The sequence below is a fragment of the Aquila chrysaetos genome, chromosome Z, assembly GCF_900496995.4.
Source record: "Aquila chrysaetos chrysaetos chromosome Z, bAquChr1.4, whole genome shotgun sequence".
NCBI lineage: Eukaryota > Metazoa > Chordata > Aves > Accipitriformes > Accipitridae > Aquila > Aquila chrysaetos.
In genome coordinates, this window is record NC_044030.1 from 74329865 (window position 1) to 74350471 (window position 20607).

At 44.2% G+C, this 20607-nt stretch overlaps 1 protein-coding gene across 3 annotated transcripts; it reads left to right on the forward strand.

Annotated features, from left to right (window-relative positions):
* The first annotated feature begins 3823 nt into the window (after nt 1–3823).
* Nucleotides 3824–19751, forward strand: CAPSL (calcyphosine like). Of its 3 annotated transcripts, XM_030005839.2 has the most exons (6): nt 3824–4079; nt 8026–8162; nt 9011–9188; nt 10097–10306; nt 12566–12706; nt 18636–18716. In XM_030005839.2, exons 2-5 carry the CDS (start codon nt 8026–8028, stop codon nt 12665–12667), a joined length of 627 nt encoding a protein of 208 aa, XP_029861699.1. In that variant the 5' UTR covers nt 3824–4079; the 3' UTR covers nt 12668–12706; nt 18636–18716. The 3 variants fall into 3 exon arrangements, with proteins under 3 accessions (XP_029861699.1, XP_029861700.1, XP_029861698.1); XM_030005840.2 differs by lacking the exon at nt 12566–12706 and having other exon boundaries at nt 18636–19751; XM_030005838.2 differs by lacking the exon at nt 18636–18716 and having other exon boundaries at nt 12566–14408.
* The last annotated feature ends 856 nt before the right edge of the window (nt 19752–20607 follow it).

Here is a 20607-nt window from a genome sequence, read left to right on the forward strand (position 1 = left end):
GTAATAGCTGCAGCCAGACAGGCTCCATGGGCTGACAAGTGGAGCATACCCCTCGCTGGCAACTAACACAGCTTCTCCTCCCCCAAGCCTCCAGCTGCTCCTGCAGCCAATGCTTTGCCCATGTGCTAGAAGAAAGAGCCTCTGCCATCTCTTGTACAATGACTGACATTGCTTCCTTAGCACCTTTTTCCCTCCTGCCTAATTGTGCCTGCATGATCCCATATACCTGTAAAAATCCACATTTCAAGGGACTGGGAGGGATGTCAAAAAATGATCAAGACTTCCCCTCTTGGCATGTGCCTGTGCCAAGAGCAGAGACTTCGCAACCACTCTTCTTTCCCCAGCCTGTTCCAGCACTTTATGACCGTCTTTAGGGAGGCCTCTTTGAGGAGCAGCTAACTGAAATCTTCTCCTCTCTGGTTTTGGCTCCCTTCTCTTTGCCTTCTTTGCCTGAGGACAGATTGTTCTGGTTTTTGTTGCAGCAAGCTGCAGACTGCTTTCCTGTTCTTCCTTACCTCCTCCCCTCTGCAATGACCAAGCACAGCTTTTCAGCATCAAAAGGTATTTGATCCTCCTAAACGCTGGATCCATTTACTGTTTTCTTCTCTGGAGGAAAGAGAGAGGGGGTTGAGCATAGAAGTTTCCCATGCATGCCAGACCTCGATTGCATTGTTTGACTGTGGTTGACAGAAGCTTGTCAATATTTTTGAGAAATGTGAGAGAACAAAAAAACCCAAAACTCCACACCATTAAGTTTTTTCCACTTTGCCTGAAATCTTTAAAAACTTAAAAGTTTCATTATATCAAGGTGCAGGATAAAAATAATTGGGTTTCAGTAAACATAAGTTGCTGAGCTTCTTAAAAAGCTGAAGTATCTAGTGTTTTCGTTTTCCATTCTTCAACTGAAAAGAGATTTGTGGTAGATTTACAACAAAAAAAAATTTCAAAATAACTATCCCCTTTTCTGGAACGCTCCTGATCTCAAATCACCTTAAAAAACTTGTCAAGCAACACATGCCTTCAACAGCAGATGTAGTGTTAAAAAAAACCCCAAAACTGTTTGTGCTTCTACAGAGTGAAGGGAAAAGGTAAGGTAAAACAAGGGAAAGGTAAGGAATGCCCAAGATGCATAGTCTGGCAGAGGGATTCATCGGGCAGGCGCTGCCAGCACCATGTGCTTTCTGGGCTGGAAAGGCTCCTTGGCCCAGAGGGATGAGCTGAGGGTCACTGCTGTGGGGTCAGACCCACGTGGAGAGACTGGGCTGCGTCGCTATGAGCAGGGCAGGGGACTGTCCCCAGCAGGCAGGTTGGATGTGACCACCTTCTCTGGAAGGAGTTCAGTAGCATGGGCATGGTTTGCCCTAAGCTAGCTGGTCTCTGCTCTGGAGAACAATCATGACCACAATTGATTTCAGCTGTGTAACTACAAACCACACAGGGAGCAGCATTTTTGGATGTAAAAACATTTTATTATGACTGGGAGTTCAATTTAATTGGATTATAGCTTAGTTTAAAATGGGAATACTTTTCCCTTGACAATATTACTTACCATGGGGGTTTCTTTTTTGGTGTATGTGAAACTTTCTCAATTTTAATGGGAGGAAAAAACCCAAAAGTTTATCCTCATGCCTTTTTTTTTTCTGTTTGTTTTTTTTTTTTTTTTTTTAACCTGCCTATTTAATTGTATAGAATATTAAACACCATGCTGATTCCCCTACCAAGTGCAAGCGGACATGTTCATACCTGCACTTCTCACTGCTGGAGAACTTCTTGACAGTGAGGGTCACAGGTAGCACATTAAGAAACAATGCTAGTGCATGTAAACTATGGCAAAATACCCAGTGGCTTCTGTCTTTTCTTTGAGTGCATTTCTTATACCTTGCCTCCTGCCTAAATTCAACAAGAAATATGAATTTTTGGAAACTGAAATTGACATGATCTCAGTCTCTGCCATGTGTATATAGATCATGTTAGATCTCACTGATTTTTTTTCTTAGATTCAGCCCAGTGCTGAACCACAAACTGAACAGACAGTTCAGGCTATTCAGACTGAACCAAAACAAACACCAAACAGGTGTGTATTGAGCTAGTTGGAAAGTGAGGGGGGAAAATTCCAGAGTTCTGATGAAATCTCTATCTTCTTTCTGATAAATTTTAATTTCACTGAGCTCTGCTTACAGCTTTGTGCACAGTAACAGAGCAGGTACAATCAAATAAACTTAATCACAGCCTGTTGCAATTTGAGACACCTGAAAGCACATTAATAATTGTTCAGATTCATAACTCATTAACCAGCTTAGACATGGCACAGTCCATTTTTCAGAGGAGCTTGCTAAAGGTGGACTGAACATCCGCATGCGTAGGTGTATGCCTGGGCTCAATGGCAGAGGGTAGGAAAGGCAGCAGAAGGCAGCCAGGTATCCAGATGTTGAATTAACTTACTCTTTTGCTTTCAAGAGCCTGTCCTTGCTGTTCCAATCTACAGGCACCCCTCTGAAAGTCAATGCAAACTCTGCATCTGAAGAACTGCTTTACTCAGGTGGGATGCTGAATTTCAAGGACCAAGTTGTTGTTCAGTGAAAATTATTTCTCCAGGCTCCGTGCCTCCGTTTTGCCTCCGCAGTGTGCGCTGGCAGACGGCAGGGGCTGCTCCTCCCGCGCCGGCAGCCCAGGTCGTATTCGGAGCCCCTTATCGCTTCTGTATTCCCAGGAGGCCTCTGGAGATCAATTCACAAAACAAAGATAGCAGGGGGCCGGGCGGGGGGGGATGTTACATTGTCGCAAAGTCAATATTTTTGAATCAGTGAGTGATTAAATAAGCATTGTTTCCTGCTTGTGCATTAATGTACAACCAGTTGCCAGATGAGAGATATAAAGCATATACAAAGTCTTGCACAAGCTACGGTTTAGTGCCAGGAAGTACCTGTCGATGAAAGATAAGCAGCCCGACACGATGCAAATGTTATTACTCTAGTAATTGCCTAAAATAATTTTCAGCTCTTGTCAGGAAACCATGCACTTATTCATTCTTGCTCGGTGTTTTATCCATGGACAGAACCGGTCTCCCCATTTCCCATGCCCTCTCATGCCGGCTTGCATGAGCTGCCCTTGCCATCAGCCCTGATCCTGTGTGTTCGGCTTGCTGCTGCTGGAGAGGGCCAGGGAGCGTAACCCGGGTGATTTTTTACCCCTAAGGCGTCTATCATGACACCGATTCCTTCTCCAAGTGTTACACTATGTCACTGATAATGTTTGTGACCTTCTGCAGACAGAGTTGTTAATAGCTGTGTCTAGGCAGCAAGCAATTTTTCTTCATCATATGGCTGTTTAACCTTTTCAGTTTTCTTCTTGCTGCAAATGAACACAATCTCAGCGTCTCCCCAGAGGTTCTCACCCCCAGCAGGTCTTCAAAATGGCAATTAATCAACAGGAAAAAAACTAAGCCAGGAACTTGTTTTTTGTGAAACACAGTCAACAGGCTTTTGCTTATTTTCTCCTATTGTGTTTTGAGTAAAGGATTGAACCAGCAAGTTTTTTTCAACCCTATCAACTACGGAGCGGAGAACCGTGCTATCAAAACATAGCCATGCCCAACGCTGGCATGGCGACGCTGCACCCTCCTGCAGGCATCCCCAGGCATCACGGTGAGGGGCAGCACGAGGTGTCTCACACTCTCTCCCCCCCCAGCTCATGTGGGTAAAGAGGAGAAGGAAGGCATTGATTTAAAAAGAGATTAAATAAAAGGACTCTTGCAACCCAGCGGCAATCACCCAGGGAAGCAGTGTAATTGCAGGTTGGGCCAGCCCCAGCCACCAGTGTCACCTTGGAGACTGGCTGGTAAACTCCAGGCCTCCCAAAAAAGCGGGGGGGGCAAGGCAGCCGGGTGTGTAAACAAGTAAACGGAGATGAACAAGGAAGCTCTGCAGTGAGCCCGTGGCCCTGCGTCCCCTCCACTTGCCGCCTGAGCCCAGCCAGATCCCGGGGGGGAGCGGGGAGGCAGGTGGGGCACAACGCCGTCCCAGCCCCCCAACACCTCCCAGGTCCTGGGTGGAAAGCCCGGGTGCAGGATAGCATTGCAGGTAAAGGATTTTCTCTCTTGTTTGCTAGCTTGCAGCGAGCTTCTCTGATCAGTTGAACTTGCCGTTCAGCCAAGAGTAGGGGTTTTTTTTAATATGCATACATCATTATATACATATTTTGCAAAATATATATATATATATGTCTGCAAAATAGCAAGAACAGTAATGCCCCACCTGCCAGAAGATGGGAGCTGGATGATGCTGGGGATGGTGGAGAGGCAGAGGGAAGGCTGCTACAGAGGGTTCAGTGGGGCTGGGAAGCCAGATTTTTAAGGAGATGTTTAGATGGTTGCCAGATACTCATGCAGTTTTCATGCTTTTAATAATTCAGTGAAATTATTAGGAATAAACCAAATGTATGCAATTGGTCTAGGCCACTTAGTCTATTCCCAGACTCTGAAATCTTCTGCTCAGGGGTGGTGTGCGACACACATTTGGCCAGGCCAGGGGCTTTCAGGAGCCTGTGATAATCCAGAGGCTAGTATGGGTTTCTGCCTGCCACACTGGGGTGTTTTTCAGGATTTTCACAGGAGGCTCTTGGGCTCAGTTCAAGGATAACGTATAAATGAATGGTGCTGAGCTTAGATTAAATCTGACTCTTCCCATGTTTAAGCCTCAGGTTTAGAGGGATGCAAAGGGATCTGGTTGCTGAACAGCCTAAGGTTCTTCTGGAAAATCCCAACCCAAAATTTCAGTGTTTGTATTTGTTAAGACGAAATGCAGTCATTTCTATTCAGCCTGCACAACACAACATTGCCCATAGAAACAAACAACGCTGTGAATGTGGGGTATTGTAATTGCTCGTAGCCCAGGCTGTTATGCAAAACAAAACTTTATAGTATTCAGAATTAAATTAACCAGCCCCTTTTTCATTTCACCATGGGAGACAGCTGATGATCTTGGAAGATATATAAGAATTAAAAACATGCAAAATTATGGCTATGACCTTTTCTTGTTTTATTAATGGTTATTAATACATAACACATTTGTAAGGTATGCAGAGAACTGCTATATTCAGGAAATCCTGACTGTATTTTTAATTACTTCACATTATCCAAAAAGGGACAAAAGCAAAATGAAAAGAGAGGAGACAGCATGTGAATCACTGTGACTCCTCCATCCTTGCTCTGATTCAGAACCTGTTTTCTTACAATGCAGTATTCTTAGCAGCCTAGGAAGAGTTTACCTCTAGCTTAAACCAGCAGTCAACAGAAATAGGGAAGCAGTAGATGTGTTACTATGGACCAGGCTTGTATGTAGTAGGGTTTCTACATAACTGGTTTTCTGTATTTATTGAATGTATAGAAAGGATTCTCAAACGCATACTGCTATGTGACACAGGAAGCCAGGTAATGTCTAAGAGGCTTTAGAGTAATGTGTAAGTGCAATTACTTTACAAATAGACTTTAATTGCTGACTTTTGTATAACAACATGTTGTTGGTGATTTTGTTATTGAACATTACAGAGAATGGAGATTTGCTATGAGCAGCAGAAATATTTACTGTTAGTGTTTTTAACCATGATACATGGGGGAAAAAAGGGAGTATCTCTGCCAATGGCATTAATGAGATTATTAAGAGTTCTCTGTCCCACTTCAAAAAGAACGCTAGAAAAAACTGGAAAAGTCCAGGAACAACAGCAGAATTATCTAACATCTGGAGACTCATTTTGTAGCAAGAGTCCTAAGCTCTGTCTAATTACTTAGCCAAAGAGGGTTTGAAAGGGACCTTCAAATGTTCACATCTGGACAAATTTTTAATAGGTAGCACTTTAATATAGTAAAAGAAAGTAAAACAGCATCTAATGATGGGGGTAATTCAGACTAGAATCAAAGAACATATTTTAAAAAGAAAATTATTCAATGCTGGAACAACTTAGCCTACAGATGGTGAGTTCTCACCCAGAAATTCTTGTAGGTGTAGAGCAAACTTTGTAATTGCTGCAGAGATAACTGGGGATTGGCCAGTTTCAGTGGCTTTTACTGAGGTACCAGAGATCATAATAGATACCATATCAGATGATCCCTCCCTAGCCTCAATTCATGAATTTCTCTGCAATGATTATTTGATGCGGATTGCAGTTTACTGGAAATGCCTCCACTGAACCCAAGGCAAAGAGCTACTGCACTCTTTGCATGGTGTGTGTTTGTGTAGACTTTTGCAGCGTGCAGTGGAGATGAATTATGTCATCATTGGTCTCACTGTTTATAGATCTATATAAATACATGACATAGTATAGAGGCATACTGCACAGTGCTATGCATGCATTATGCATTCTGTATATAGTTGCATAGGCTTTATATAAGCTGTAGTACATAATTATATAATGCAAATATTGTTTGCAGTGTGTTTATGTAACTTCACTGTATTTTATGTTCTTACCAGCTAAACATCACCCCTTAAGGACAGGTCATTGTTTGCAGAAAACATTTTTGACTGCTGATCTCACATAGCTGTAACGTCTTTCTGGTCACTTGTTAATGAGTTCCCAGAAGAACTTTGCTCATTCTAGCTGAAGCTTGCTGAAGTAAAAGCTGAAATGATCTCTTTTCTCCCACTCTAGACTGCTACAATAAGCTAGTACTGAAACCATTTGGGGCTAAGAAAAACATTTTATTTTTCTGTTTTTCCAAGCCCAGCTGCTGTTGCCTGAAGGGGTTGCAAAAGTCAGCACATGTGACATTACCAGCTGCCATAGCCAATGCTCTGTAGACAGAAGTGGAGTAGTTAAGATGAAACAGTTTAATTCCATGTTTCTCAGAAGTTTTGTCTGACCGTTTCAATTCGCACTTCTGCACGTGCAATGACAACGAGATTGGAAGTGCAACGTGCACTGACGATGCTTCACAGGGCTGCCCACCTTCTTCATCTCCCCATCCCAGAGCACCCACAGCAAAGCACCAAATGCCCTCTGAGTGAAGAGCTCTGCTGTAACTCAGCCCAGCCCTTCTGTGACTCCTTTGTGCCCCGGTCTTGTGATGCTTTAAAGGCTGGAAAATATTTTGGGGGCCTTCGTGATCTGCAGACCCAGCAGCCAGGCAGTCATGGCCCTGAGCATGTGCCCAGGAGCCAGGATTCAATGTACCCCTAAAATGTCAGTATGGGCATGGGCAGCCCTGGTGGTCTTAGCACTAGGCACACACAAATAATCCCTGTGTGAGAAGGACCGACCCTCTGCCAGCCCGGCCGTGCTGTTCTTGGTGGTTGCCCTTGCAGTGCTGCAAGTCCATGGGCTGGTTTTCCCACTTTTTGTTCCACTGTCTTCCTCTGAGGGAAGGTGGAAGGCTTATGTGACTCTTGGCAGAGTCCTGAAATCCTGGGGTGCTAAATGCCGTGCAAGTTTGAGGTATTAATGTGTTCCACAGTTGCGTTAAAATAGTACAAGTTGTCATTTGTAGGTGAGGTCTGGTCTCGGGGTGATCACTGTTGCTTAGACATGCAATGGGAGAAAGCCCTGCTCTGGAGAATTAAGACTACGGTGCGGTGGAGCAAAAGCAAATGTAAGGAAAAGGTCCTCACCCAGGACAATTTTTGCTGTCACAGCTCTACCTGTGGGCAAATGCTAACTGCAAACCTGGCCAGGCTGAGGAGGCTCGGCAGGGCTGCTGGGGACGTGGAGGCAGCAGTGCTCTCATGGACGTGTCCACCAGTTTTCACTGTGTTTGTACACTGTAGGCAGCAAATTCCTACCCACACTTTCGTACTTGCATCTGGGTTAATCACAGGGTGGTTGGCTGAGCTCTCCTTTCAGGGTTGGTGGCCCGTATTGGCAATTTCCCCTTCTGATAGAAGGATATAAGGAAAACGAAATCGAGGGTCAGAACAAGTCCTCATGAGAGAGCTGCCAGCACCTTGCAAGTTTGGGGTGCTCCATATACTAGAGCATGTTCCAGCACTCTGTCTTGTGTATGCAAATCAACGCTGTATGAGCACTTTGGTCTTCCAGATGCCGGGCACAGCAAGGCATGACCGAGAGATGGCAATCCAGGCCAAAAGAAACCTCTCTAAAACCACCGACCCCGTAGAAAGACTTCGCCTGCAGTGTTTAGCAAGGGGATCTGCAGGCATCAAAGGACTTGGCAGGTGAGTCTAAGAAGTCAAATCCAGTATTCAGCCTGATAGTTTTAGCCGCAGGAGGCTCATGGGCTAAGCAGGGACCAAAACTTGGGTTTCCTGGTTCCAATGCAAATGCCACAACCCACAGAGCCTGGGCTTGGGGCTCCCGTGTTTTGAGAGACAGCACTGACCTGCTTGCCTGTTTAAGGACCGAGGACTGTGGATCCCTCAGAAGAAGGTGCTTCCTTGCGACCCAGAACAACTCCTGCCAGGGAGCGAGGGGGAACATAAACCATATCTCTCTCTTTGGTATTTTCTATAATTATCTCAGTACCGGGGACTTTGTGCTTCCTTTCCTTTGGGGTGTGGTTCCCTTATGTGTAATGGTCTATTAGCTGTCTAGTTTATGGGAGGCGTCTAGACTCCTCCTGCAGTCACCCTGAGAGTGTGGGTCACTGCACCGCTAGGAAAGGGGAGCTGCATCACACCCCAAAACCCCTCCCAGGCCCCATAAAGCACAGGGGGATCCTAGGTGAGCAGCTGGAGCTTCATCGAGACACCCAACTTCTAGACTGCTCAATGTATAAATAGGAAGACTCCTTCAGTTAAGGCAGCCTTCACCTCATTGAACTTCAGCTGTGTAATATTCAGGCACCCAATCAAAGCAAGTAATCTCTGCTGTCAATAAGTGTGTGTGGGGGTGATTGTTTGGTTTGGTTTTTTTTGTCCCTCTTTTATTTTTTTTTCTCAGAAGACTGTACAAAGGGGAAATGTTACCTCAGTAAGGTGTCCGTGTGCTCTGGCACTGTGCTAAACTGCTGCAGCATTCTCCAAGTTATCCTATGCATTCTCCTCAAATTGTGCATTTTCCACAGAGTATTTCGCATTATGGATGATGACAACAGCAGGACCCTTGATTTCAAAGAGTTTGTGAAAGGACTAAATGATTATGCTGTGATGATAGACAAGGAAGAAGCACAAGCGATTTTCCGGATATTTGATAAAGATGGCAGTGGAACAATTGATTTTGATGAATTTCTTATTACACTGAGAGTAAGTCTGGGAATTTATGTTATTAGTTAATTATTAGTTATTAGTGTTATTTCTCCATTTAATGGAGAAAAAGCTCTTATTTGTCATTAGCTGAACATGAAACACAGCAGTTTTGTTCACCTTAGTAACTAGCAAAGTCTCAGCTCTATTTAAAAAGTCAGTAACTCTTGAGAAGTTAAAATATTCTATTTCCATCTAAATATGTTAAAGGATAAAATCACCCTAAACAACACCTCTGTGGATGAGAGAACTCAGAAGCCAACACGTCTCTGCAATTTATTGGCAAGGCGTAAGGCTCCTCGCAAATAGAATAGAATAGAATAGAATAGAATAGAATAGAATAGTTGCAAAAAAATGGCTGTGGTTTTTTTTATTAATTGCTGCCTTGATTTAGGTACCTAAATTCCTATATTGCAATCTGGGTACCTATGTGGTTCAGCCCATTAATCTCACTTCTTTGTCTGTCATTTTATGGTGCATCTCCTTATAACATGAACTAATCCAGTGGTGGCTTTCTCTAATCAACCACAGTGTGACTGATTTTGGTTGGAGCTTCTTTGCTCTGCTGAAGTCTAAACAATTAAGAAAGAAAATAATTAGTGCTTAGAGTAATTAGTAATTTCTTATTAGAAATATTTAAAATGGGTAGAATACAAAAGTGTTCTTGGTAGCATTTTCTCTTTTATTGTCCATTTACTACCATATTTTTAGACACTGAAAAGTCTAAATCACACTGCTTTTTTGGTGATATATTGCCCTTCCTAGCTCATGGACAGTGTAGACTGTCAGCAGTTTGTTGTCCCAAGTACCTTCAAATAGGTTTAGTATTAACAACAGCAGTTACTTGAATTTGGAACGAGGCAAGTAGTTGGCAGAAATAAAATGATTCTGTTAATATTTCTTTACAGCCTCCCATGTCGAATGCAAGAAAAGAGATCATCATGCAGGCATTTAGGAAGTTAGATAAGACTGGAGATGGTGTCATAACAATTGAAGACTTACGGGGGGTGTATAATGCAAAGCATCATCCCAAATACCAAAACGGAGACTGGACAGAAGATCAAGTTTTTAGGGCCTTTCTGGATAATTTTGATTCACCCTATGACAAAGATGGGAAGGTAAGTGAAACACCTCATGTGAAGCCATGAAATCACCATCTGACTCAGCATTTGATTTAAATTATTAAATGTGAGAGTGATTGCAGTACCAAACGTGCATTTGCGTCACATTTATGGGGGACAGTAAAATGGATGCATAACCTCTGCGTAGGTCTGTTGGCGAAGCTTGCTTATGCATTCAGAGGCAAAGGGGCTCTGCAGGAGGTGCAAGGGTAGACATAAGATTGCATTTACAGGCTTGTAGCCTTAATGCTCTACTTTCATAGGTTACTCTTAAGTATATCTTCAGACTAACCCACACAATTGCTGATTTTTAAGATCCACGTAAATTGGAGGATTTTTCACTTCTTAGGAGGATAAATACCAGGATCCAGTTCAAAAGGAAGTTCCCTGGTATGTGCAATACTTTACAGTTAGCGCCTCTCCGGTGTGTGCCATTACTGAGACACTTGACTTGGAAATCAGTCCATAATAGGGATAGATTTATCCGCAGAGAGTTGGAGGGAGGGTGGGGTTGGGGCAGCTGCCACCAGCCGTATGCCCTGAGGAGCCACGAGCTGAGGCAGGGCTGGGAGCCTTTCCTGCCCTCCGCCACGACTCTCCGGTGCAGGTGCAAAGCCTGGCACCTTCTGTGATGGACTTATGCATCTGCTTTGTAACCGTTTCTGAGCCAAGCATGCTTTGCTTCCCCTTGTTGTACATCTGCAAACTTCTCTCGTCTGAACTTATACGTGTCTGACCAACTCAGAGGAATGGTGGATCTCTGCTGTTCACATGGTGATATTCTTAGTCTGAGCTGTTTATAATAACAAACTAGATAAGGTTTCATCAGCGCTTTGTGGAATGTCTTTAACACTTTGCACTTCTGAGGTTGCACCTGGGTTTTCATGGCTGCACTACACTGGTGGCTCCTACCTGTCTAATGGCTGGCTACTAAACCCAAATCCTCCACTTGTTTTGTTTCCAACAGGCAAGCTCTCAGTTTGTAGGCAGGTGATGGGTTTTATTTCCCTTGGGCATGACTTCGCACTTGGTAGAGCTGGATTTCATCCCTTTTTCTGTTCTGTCATCCTCAGAGGTACCAGTTGCATGAGTTGTCCCCTTCCTTCTCTCCAGCAGTGGTGACATCTTGCAAACCTCAAGCAAAATGTCCCCGCTTTTTGTGCTGAAGTCATACACGAACACATTAAATGAGGCCCCAGAATGATCCTTGACAAGTTCAGTGCCTTCTACCTCATAAATACCGCAGTGTTTGAGCTTATAGAAAAGTTACTCTGAGCACCCACCTCTTGTTCAGCAATCCTCACATTAGCCTGCCCAATTGCAGTTGCTTCTGAGAACTGAATGTGACTTTCCTGTGCCTGAATCAGAGGTCACTAATGACGCTGGTATGAGCTAAACACCTAACATGTTTTCAGCAGAAGTGCCTTAAGGCTAAGCATCTGCTAGAATGGTCCTCTTCACCGTCATCTTGCTGGATGCCTCTGAAATAGGCAGGGTCAGCAAAGCTTGTAATGGGTTCCTGATGGTAGGAAAGTGTACAGTGTTCACTTCTCCCCATTGTCATGTTTTATTTAGCTCTCGAATGCACAACATGGTAGGAGCAAATGTTTTCCTATGTGATGTTTATTCAAAGAATGACATATACAGTTCAAGAGTTTAGGCATCACAAGAGACGAACTGTTTGTATCTGCTAATCTGATTTTTTTTTTTTTTAATGGTCATTTTAAAACCAATTCAACCTCAAAATACCCATGAAAGGTATTAAAAAATCTTAGGTATTTGAAAGAATGTTTGCTTCTTTATGCGAGACCTGTTTAGAGCAATGATATTTTCTCTTTAGTAGGTGGATATAAAGCTCCTAGCTGTCTTTGGCTTGCACCAGAAAGCTCATCCACTTTTATTAATAATAATGCAAAGAACGAGATTATAACATCCCCGGAAAAAAATGCATTAAAACATTTGTCTTCTTAGGCGGCACTGATTTTAACTTCAGTTCCTGGTAAGGTTAGTTTAACTCCGCATGTTTCATTTCCGTCCAAGGGTTCCTGGAGGACAAGAGCTCTTATTTCTAACAAAGAAGTGAACTTAGTCAAATTTTCAGCTTCCTCATTCTTCATGTTGGATTCCTTTTCACTATCAACAACATGAAACAGCAGGTGCTAAGTTTTATTTGGAGTTCTTCTCAATGTGTGGTTTGACGTACAGCATTAAAAAAAATGAACGTTCATTTTCCTATTTTAAATCCTTCTGTCTCAGGTCACAACAGAAGAGTTCATGAACTACTATGCAGGAGTCAGCGCTTCAATAGACACAGATGTCTATTTTATCATCATGATGAAGAATGCTTGGAAACTCTGATCATATGATTAAAGGAGCAAGACTTTACTTCCACCTTTTGTAGGTTCCCATGATTAAGTATATGCACAACAACACGCTCATTTTCCATAACAGCTTGCAGTAACTGTGCCAATTACAGTCAATCTGCAGAAATAATTCCCCGATGCTTCAGTAGGCTAAGCCTCAGGGGATCAGAGCATAATCAGAGAGCAGATCTGGTATCCAGCCACTCTGCAGATCTGTCCCTTTCCTCCCTGCATCCCTGACATGTCTTGTCTTTTCTGAGGCAAGCTGCTCCTTTCTTCTCAGACATCCGCAGTATCTCCCCGTGGCTCCTGAACGTACCCCCTCCTCCAGTGTTAGAGACACCTCTGTTTGACAGAGGATGCAAGAGGGGGAAACCGAAATATTCTGGAAGGGTGGTGGTCTGGGGCAGACTATTGTAAATGTGAGGATGCCTGTCCCAGGAGGGTCACACAGCCCTCTCGCCTGTAGCACTGCAGCATCTCTTGGCTTCTTGGGTCTCACTTGTGGGACAGAGCAACTGCTCAGCTCTCTGCTGGGATCACGTGAGTTCCCAGTGCTGGGAGGCTGGAGGGACAAACAAGTCAAGAAGGGGAGGGACAGACCAGAATAAATGTAAAATGCTCTTTAAAGCTCTGTTTTCTCGCTGGCTTACAACTCAGCATACAGGCATCTTTCCTAGGCATGCCTTCTTTCAAAGCTCTGTGGGCCTGCTTATAGCTTTTTTCCCCTCCTTTGATTTCTTTCTTTCTGTACTGTGAGATGATCTCACTAATATTTTTCTTTAAAGGGCATATGTGCGTTACAGTATTTTCTTCTCACTGTTCCTGGAACATTTACTGGTCTGGTAGCTGTTGTCTCCACACACCTACATCGAAAGTTGCTTACTACTTTTTGTATTTATACTGGCTTATGATCAAGCTATGCCTTCAGGGAACTTTCTGGCAACTCAAAAACTTGTAACATTCTTGTCTTGTCATCTTCTGTTTCCAATGCTGAAAAACGGATGGGAACCTGCCCTTCTGGTCACACCAATGAGGCTGTCTCAGTTCTGAGATCTTCTGTTCTTTCCCCATACAGAGAGTGGGGAAATGGTGCACAAAAGAAACTGTAAAAAAAAAAAAAAAAAGGAAAAGAAAAAAGAAGGGAGGGGTGGTGGGGGTGCTGTCTAATTACTCCTGCCTTGATTCCTTTTTCTTTTTCTTTCATCTTCTTTCTGCTTCTCTCACATCATTGTACTGCCCTCCCAGACTGAGATGCTGCTGCTGTAGCAAAGAGTAAGTGGCTTGTGTATGGCTGCATTTGCTCTGTTTCAGGCTGGCAGCCAACCGAAAACAGTATAGGCTTATAGTCTGGGCTTTCAAAAGAGCTTGACTGTTGAAGTCTCAGGTCTTACTTAGCCTGGGCTGCTAACAGTACAAACACTGAAGTCCTGAGTGCTTGCTGCTCTGGTCCTGTGCAAACTCTGCTTTTGTTTTGTCTGGCTGTGATCTTGGTACAAGCAATAGCTGCTTGAAATTCCTTAGCAAAGGCTGTGCAAACTCAGTTATCTTCTTTGATCTGTAAGCCTCCAGAAACTTGCATACTGGCTGACACTGGAAACTGGTGGAAAGAGTCTCTTTATGATTGCCATTGATCATAAGAGGAGCCTTTATGTACTGCGATGCTACTGAAGTGCCAACATACCTTATATGAAAAACAGACTTACTATCAAATAGAGGCTGTACAAGTCCTGGCAGCTTGAGTAGAATCCATTTATTTCTCATTTATTAATTGACTCCACAATAAGAAGTCATGTCATCTGTCTTCTGTGTTTCAAATAAAGAGAAATTAATGTGAATGGACTGTGGGAATCATGAAATGAAAAAACTATTTCCTTCTGACATGCTATCTCATGTCTTCACACCCCACAGCGATCTGTTGCGCTAACATTTAATCAAGTGCAGTGGAAGTTTTAATCTGAATAACTGCAAACAGTTTGTCTTTGCAGTGCTAATACTTTCCGATTTTACTTAATCCCAAATGCAATATACCTTTTTGGAAGGGAGGAGTGGTACTGGAAGCAACTACGCTTTTTTAAAACCAGCAGAAGCCTTGTCACGAGCCTCCAGGAGCCTTAGCCTGAGCCTGTAACAGCTGGGGAGAGCTCAGTGCTCCAGGGTGAGATTTCTGCACTGAGCTGGACTAATGGGGTTTTGCGCAGGGAGCTCAAGCCCCCTTGTCCTGCTGGGAGGGCTCAGCACCCACCCTGCAGGTGAGAGCCGCAGCCTGGTGCCTTCAGAGCGGCTCCCAGCTCTTTGGGTCTGCTTGTGTGCAGACCTCGTCGCTCGCTCGATACGTTTCTCAGCATCAGGAGGATGTTTTTCACAATGCACTCATTTTAAAGTTTGTACGGGGTGTGTTTCCAAGGGCTGGTTTCAGATTCCTTCAAAGTTGGTGCCAAAGTTTCCTTTCACTTCCGTGGGAACAACGTTGCTCCTGGAGCAATCTGAGTAAAAACTCGTAACTGCAGAAAAGGCACAGTGCTTTCAGGAAAAAGAAATAATCTGGGAAAGAATAACATGTGATTTTTTTACTTTTAATTAGATACTGTAGAACACAAATTGGAATCTGTGCTGTAAGAAAGGTCATTTGATTAATATGTGTGCAAATTCATGGAACAAACACAGCCATTGCATTGACTGCTAGGTAGGAAAATCTCTACTAGGAGATATGCAGCCATAATTGTTGGAGAATAACCCAGAGATTTAGAATAGTCTGACTATTTTGTGCAAGATGTATTTTGTATATATCAAATTAACAAGTAAGGCTGTAATCAGAAAGGCACACAGTTGGCATTCGTAGAGTAAAAGGACACACTGGAACAGTTAAGCCCTGATGTTTTGAGGATGCTTCGTGTGCATTACCAACTTGGCAAGAATACTCAAGGTACACCAGGGAGAAAATAAATGTTAAAGGTAATTGGACCTAAGAAACATAGGATGTGACTGATAAAAAGAAACATCCCGCTCCAGAAGGTGCCAGAGGCCAGATAATTGCCAAAGAAGCGTGAACTAGGAGAGCAGTAAAGGTGGCATGGGGAGATTGCGACCACTGGCTCAATTCAAGGCTGGAAGGACTTGCCCCCCACACCTGCAAGGAGCATGTGTGCTAATTTACGTAGCAAGCGAGGCTAATTTAAATAAAACTGACCAATAGTAGGTGAGAGGGTGACTACTAACCAATGAATGTAAATTTAGGTGGGTTTTTACTAATCATGTAACAATAAATACATTGTTTTTCTTTGGTGTGGTGTGCTAGCTTTGTGGAATTACCACCTAGCATCCATCTTTGCACAAATATGAAATAAATAACGTCTCTCCTGAGTGTGATTATTGGCTCGTTGCACACCAGGAAACGAATCTGCTTTTCAGACAACATAATGACACACTGGGCGCACACACCTGAGATTCAGTGGAAGCACTTTGCAGAGATAAAAGGCAAGTTAAAGGGATTTGAACCAGACATGAAGGAATATCAGGGCTGACAGCGGGTGCCCAGAGCCGCCCTTTAGTACTTCACTGCCCCTGTCTGCTGAGGCTGCTGGACTGTGATCTGGGAGAGCCAAAAATGAAGCTCAAGCACCCATGTTCAGCTGCAGGCTGCCGTGTGCTGGTTACAGACCCAGCAGATGCTAGAGATAGATGGTGATGCAGGCTGTCCTGCCAGTCTGTGGTTGCACAGCGCACAAGGCAGATACTGGGAGATAGGTGGCAATGCACGCGATCATATCTGGCGCTACCATCAAGATTGTCAGATCTTGGTTGGTGCTTCATGTTCGAAGCACCATTTCTTCTTTCTGATTGTGCTACAGATGCTAAACAGGATGGCATAAACCATAGGAACATCTGAGTCTGCAGGGCTGTGGGCCAATACCAGAGGCAAAGGGTTTGCCTGCACCTTGAGCTCCAGCCTGCCCCGTGGCACAGCGCCTTGTCAGGGCTGAGCTCTGCCCTCCCTGCCAGGCAGCACCAGGACCATGCTCCAAAAATACTGGTGGAGCCCTGTGGTCCCTCATAGAGTGAAAAGGCTCCCTTATACCTCCCCCAAACTCTGCTCCAACCTTTACCTCTGTGACCCCCCTCCCGAGAGAGCACAAGGCATGGGGGCAGAGAGGCAGGGGACAGCCTCTCCCTCTGGCGTGTTCCCTGGGGAAAGGCGGCATTCCTGCAGCATCCTTTAATGCATTCTGGTTTTGCCCCTTGTGTACTTTTGTGGCTTCATGTTTTTGTCCTGAGGGGAAATTTTTGGCTTGATGTGGTCCAGAGCTGTTGTTCAGCTCATGTTCTCTCCCACAGCATAGATTTCTGGCTCCAGCAACAGAGTTTTAATGTAAGCCTCACTCACTGGCATATATTCTTGAAATTAGAACACAAGGTATATTCACTGACCTGATTCATTTTGTTGGTCTCCTGCGCACATTGCTGTATGAAAGCTGACTTGCCTTTATGTAACAGCTTTTACACGGTACTGCCGCAAACCTCTGCAGCCGCAAGGGCAGAGCAGAGCTTTGCCATCCCAGAGCTGGGCTCTGGGCCTCTGCTGTCACCAGCTGGCAGGAGAAGCAAGACTGGTGCTTTTGTTTATTTTTGCCTCCCAGCTCCTATCCTCCACACTGGGACAGCAGCAGCAGCAGCAGCATGCTCAGCTTTCCCTGGTAAAACAGATAACGCCAAGAGCAACCTGCCGCTGTTGGCACCTGCCCGCTTTCTATGACTTTCACTATGATTATAGCCCATCCTGTTTCTCTAGAAATCCTTTCTCATAGCCAGCTCAGAAGGAAGGGGTGAGCAGAAAGCAGGTTTCCTGGTGAGCTGTGCATAACGTCAAGTCCTCAGGTGGCTGAGAGCAGCCTTGGTATTTGAAGCAGCCCCCGGCTATACAGGTTTGCCCCAGTTGAGTTTGAAGTCCCCGTGATTTCAAAGCGAGCACTGGTTTCGGCTCTACCACCTCTTCAGCTCTTACGCCAAGAGAGGCTGCGGGAGGTGGGAACACTGTAGGATGCAAAAGCTTCAGCTCACAGGTTTGCAGCTGTCCCCAGGTACGACAGCCCTGTCTCTGCTGAAACCTGGACCCAGGCTTCGTCCCAGCTTACGACATTGCCGTTGATCCCAACGGGAGCTGCAGCTGGAGAACGGGAATGGGACCCAGACTTCGTTGAATGTCTTGGCAAGCAGGAAAAATGAGAAAGAAAGGAAGCACAATGTTTTGTGAAAGTTAACTCAAGCCTAGTTTTCTGTGGAAAAGTAGAGATTGTGGTAAAATGTGAGCAATGTTTATTTTCCAGAGATAAGTCGGTTCTTTTTTTTTTCATTGAAAACTTGATGTTTTTGCCAAAAGCTGGAATTTATTGGTTTTTTTACTTTCAGCTGATACTTTGGCATTCAAAGGGTACTGTTTTTTTTCTTTCAGATTATGTACATTTTATGGAAAAAAAAATTAGCAGATTGCTTTAGAGAAGGTCTGACTTTGTGGCATAGATTTATTCCTTTAGATATTTCCACCAATGCATTTCTGCTTTGTTTCTCATTTTTTATTGCTTGACTAACTTTTGGAGCTTTTTACATTCATTTGGTGATGGTGTTAATGTTGGACTAATCTAATTTCCTTGTGACATCTAAGTTACACAGTCAATATTTACCAATAACCGGAATAACTTTTCTTATATTCATTTTTCAAAGACATAGCAACAGCTCTGTCTCCCAATGCAAGAAGCTCAATCCATTGACCTCAGTGTCATTGGACGAAATGCTGTGTGAGAGCTTGCTGCAGCCACACATCCTAATGTCAGATTAGGACAGTCTGACCTAAAAATCAGACTTCTCTGGAAAATGCAAAAGAATTATTTGCAAAATACGGAGATGCGTTACATAAACATCTTGCTTTGGCCATCACACATTGTAAACACTGTTTTTCTCATCCTTAGGTTACAAAAGATGAATTTTTGAACTACTACTCTGGAGTCAGTGCTTCTGTGGACAGTGATGCCTACTTCATTTTAATGATGAAGAAATCCTGGAAACTCTGACTTTTGCTTTCACTTGCCCCAACTTCTCTGGGACCAGAGACTATAAAGAAGTGAAACACTGTTTAGTTTGTTGCAGGTTTGATTTTTTTTTCCCCAGTTCCCGTTTGAGCAGCGTTTTCAGAGCTACATGATTTGATGACACCGGCAAGTGTCCCAGGGCTGGACTCTGACATGTGGCTTCATGTTTCAACAGGTGGCGCTTAAAAGCCAAGGAATAGCCAAGCCTTACTGAAACACAGAGCTGCCGAGCGAGCAAAGAGGGGGGGTAGTCGGTATGAAAGAGCAATTGCATTTCCTGGTATCTTCAGTTGTTTTCTTGCGTGTCTGTACATTAGACTTGTTTTGCCAATGTCCTGTTAACACACAGGAGTGCCAATTTGGGAGGCTTCATCATCACAGGAATAAGGAACTGTTTGACTCTAAAATAATTCTTCACAGAAATGGCAAGTCTCCCTTGTGTTACATTTTAGCTGGTTTTAAAGGATAGCTTCAGAAACCCACAACCAAAGAGAGAACCAGCTTGAGCCAAAAGCTTATTGACTAAAAACCTGCTGCTGTTCCTCCCAGGGCTGCAGCACTGCAGTACTGCTGTATAAATACAGGCCTTCAAGTCAATAAACACTTGCTAAGAAGCCAAGAAGGGATTGAACTCCTGCCCTGCAGAAATACCCTGCCAGCATCGCCAGGTCCCTTGCTGCCAGAAGGGGTGGCTTGGTGGTGAGCTTGTGCCTGCCTAAAACTGCCCCGAATTCAGCCACGTGTCCCTGTGGCAGAGGTGGCAGGGCCACCCCTTCACCATTTATTTCATGGCCCAGACTCCATTGCACATCATGTGCATTTAATCATCCCTTTGCCCGAGCAGAAACAGTTCCCCTGCCTCCCCACACTTAGCTGGTCTTCTACCACCCCACTGAATACACACAGCATTTTTGTGTGTTTTATCAGCCTGTCTAATGAACATGCACAAGAGGAGGAGATTTGGTAAACAAATAAATTCAACAGGGGACAATTATCGCCCTGGGAGGTAATTAACATTTTTCAGCATCATTAAAATCAGACTGTGACTCAGTGTTACAACTGACAAAAGACTTATTTTATTTCACGGGTTAGCGTTTGTGTGCCGCTGGGAGATGTTTGCATAGTGCAAATGAGCTGCGCATAAATGAGGGGAGAAAGGAAGACAGGAGAGCGGCTGTGTTGTACCAGGAGCACAGAAGAGGTGCCAGAGCCTGACAGTTCTGTGTGGAGAGAGGAGAAGGCAGCTCCAGGCGCCGTGTCATAAAGCAGCAACATAGACACCAGGGTCACCCATCTCTTTTTGTGTGTGTGCAGCTGAGTATGAGCGTAGGAGGCAGAAAGTGTGGAGAAGGATGGTTGTGCTGAAGTAGAGAGGGTGCATGGAGTATGTGAAAGCTGAGCTATGTCCCTGTGCAGATGTTGAGTCAGATGGGAATTTGTGAACAGCTATGGAGGAAACTCTTGTAGAATAACTTGTAGAAACTACTCGGTCCTGACCCAGTGAAGTGTTGTCAAGACATAGCTGTGACTGTATTTTCATATACGTACTACGCATCTAAAAGCTGGCCAGGGACCAGAAGTGCTTGTGGTGCTTCTTGCTTTGGTGCATACTTGGGTTTCTTTTTTTCCAAAAGGAAGCTGAAAGTTTTTGTGTCTGTATACACCCACCAAATTTATCTTGAAGGCTATAAATTTGCATATGATGTTTGGGGATGCTGATACTAAGACTGCTCAAATATTGGTCCTCAGCACCTGCAAAATAGTCAGGGACCAATTTTTCCAAAAGATTTAGCTCCCACAGTTCAGGCCAGATTGTCAAAGCTGAAGGAGACTGCTAGCCTCTGCACGCTTC

Coding starts and splice junctions, on each gene's coding strand:
- CAPSL (XM_030005840.2), top strand. CDS start 8,026: ATGCCGGGCACAGCAAGGCATGACCGAGAGATGGCAATCCAGGCCAAA. Junction 9,189..10,096: donor AATTTCTTATTACACTGAGA/GTAAGTCTGGGA, acceptor ATTTCTTTACAG/CCTCCCATGTCGAATGCAAG. Junction 10,307..18,635: donor CCTATGACAAAGATGGGAAG/GTAAGTGAAACA, acceptor TCTCATCCTTAG/GTTACAAAAGATGAATTTTT.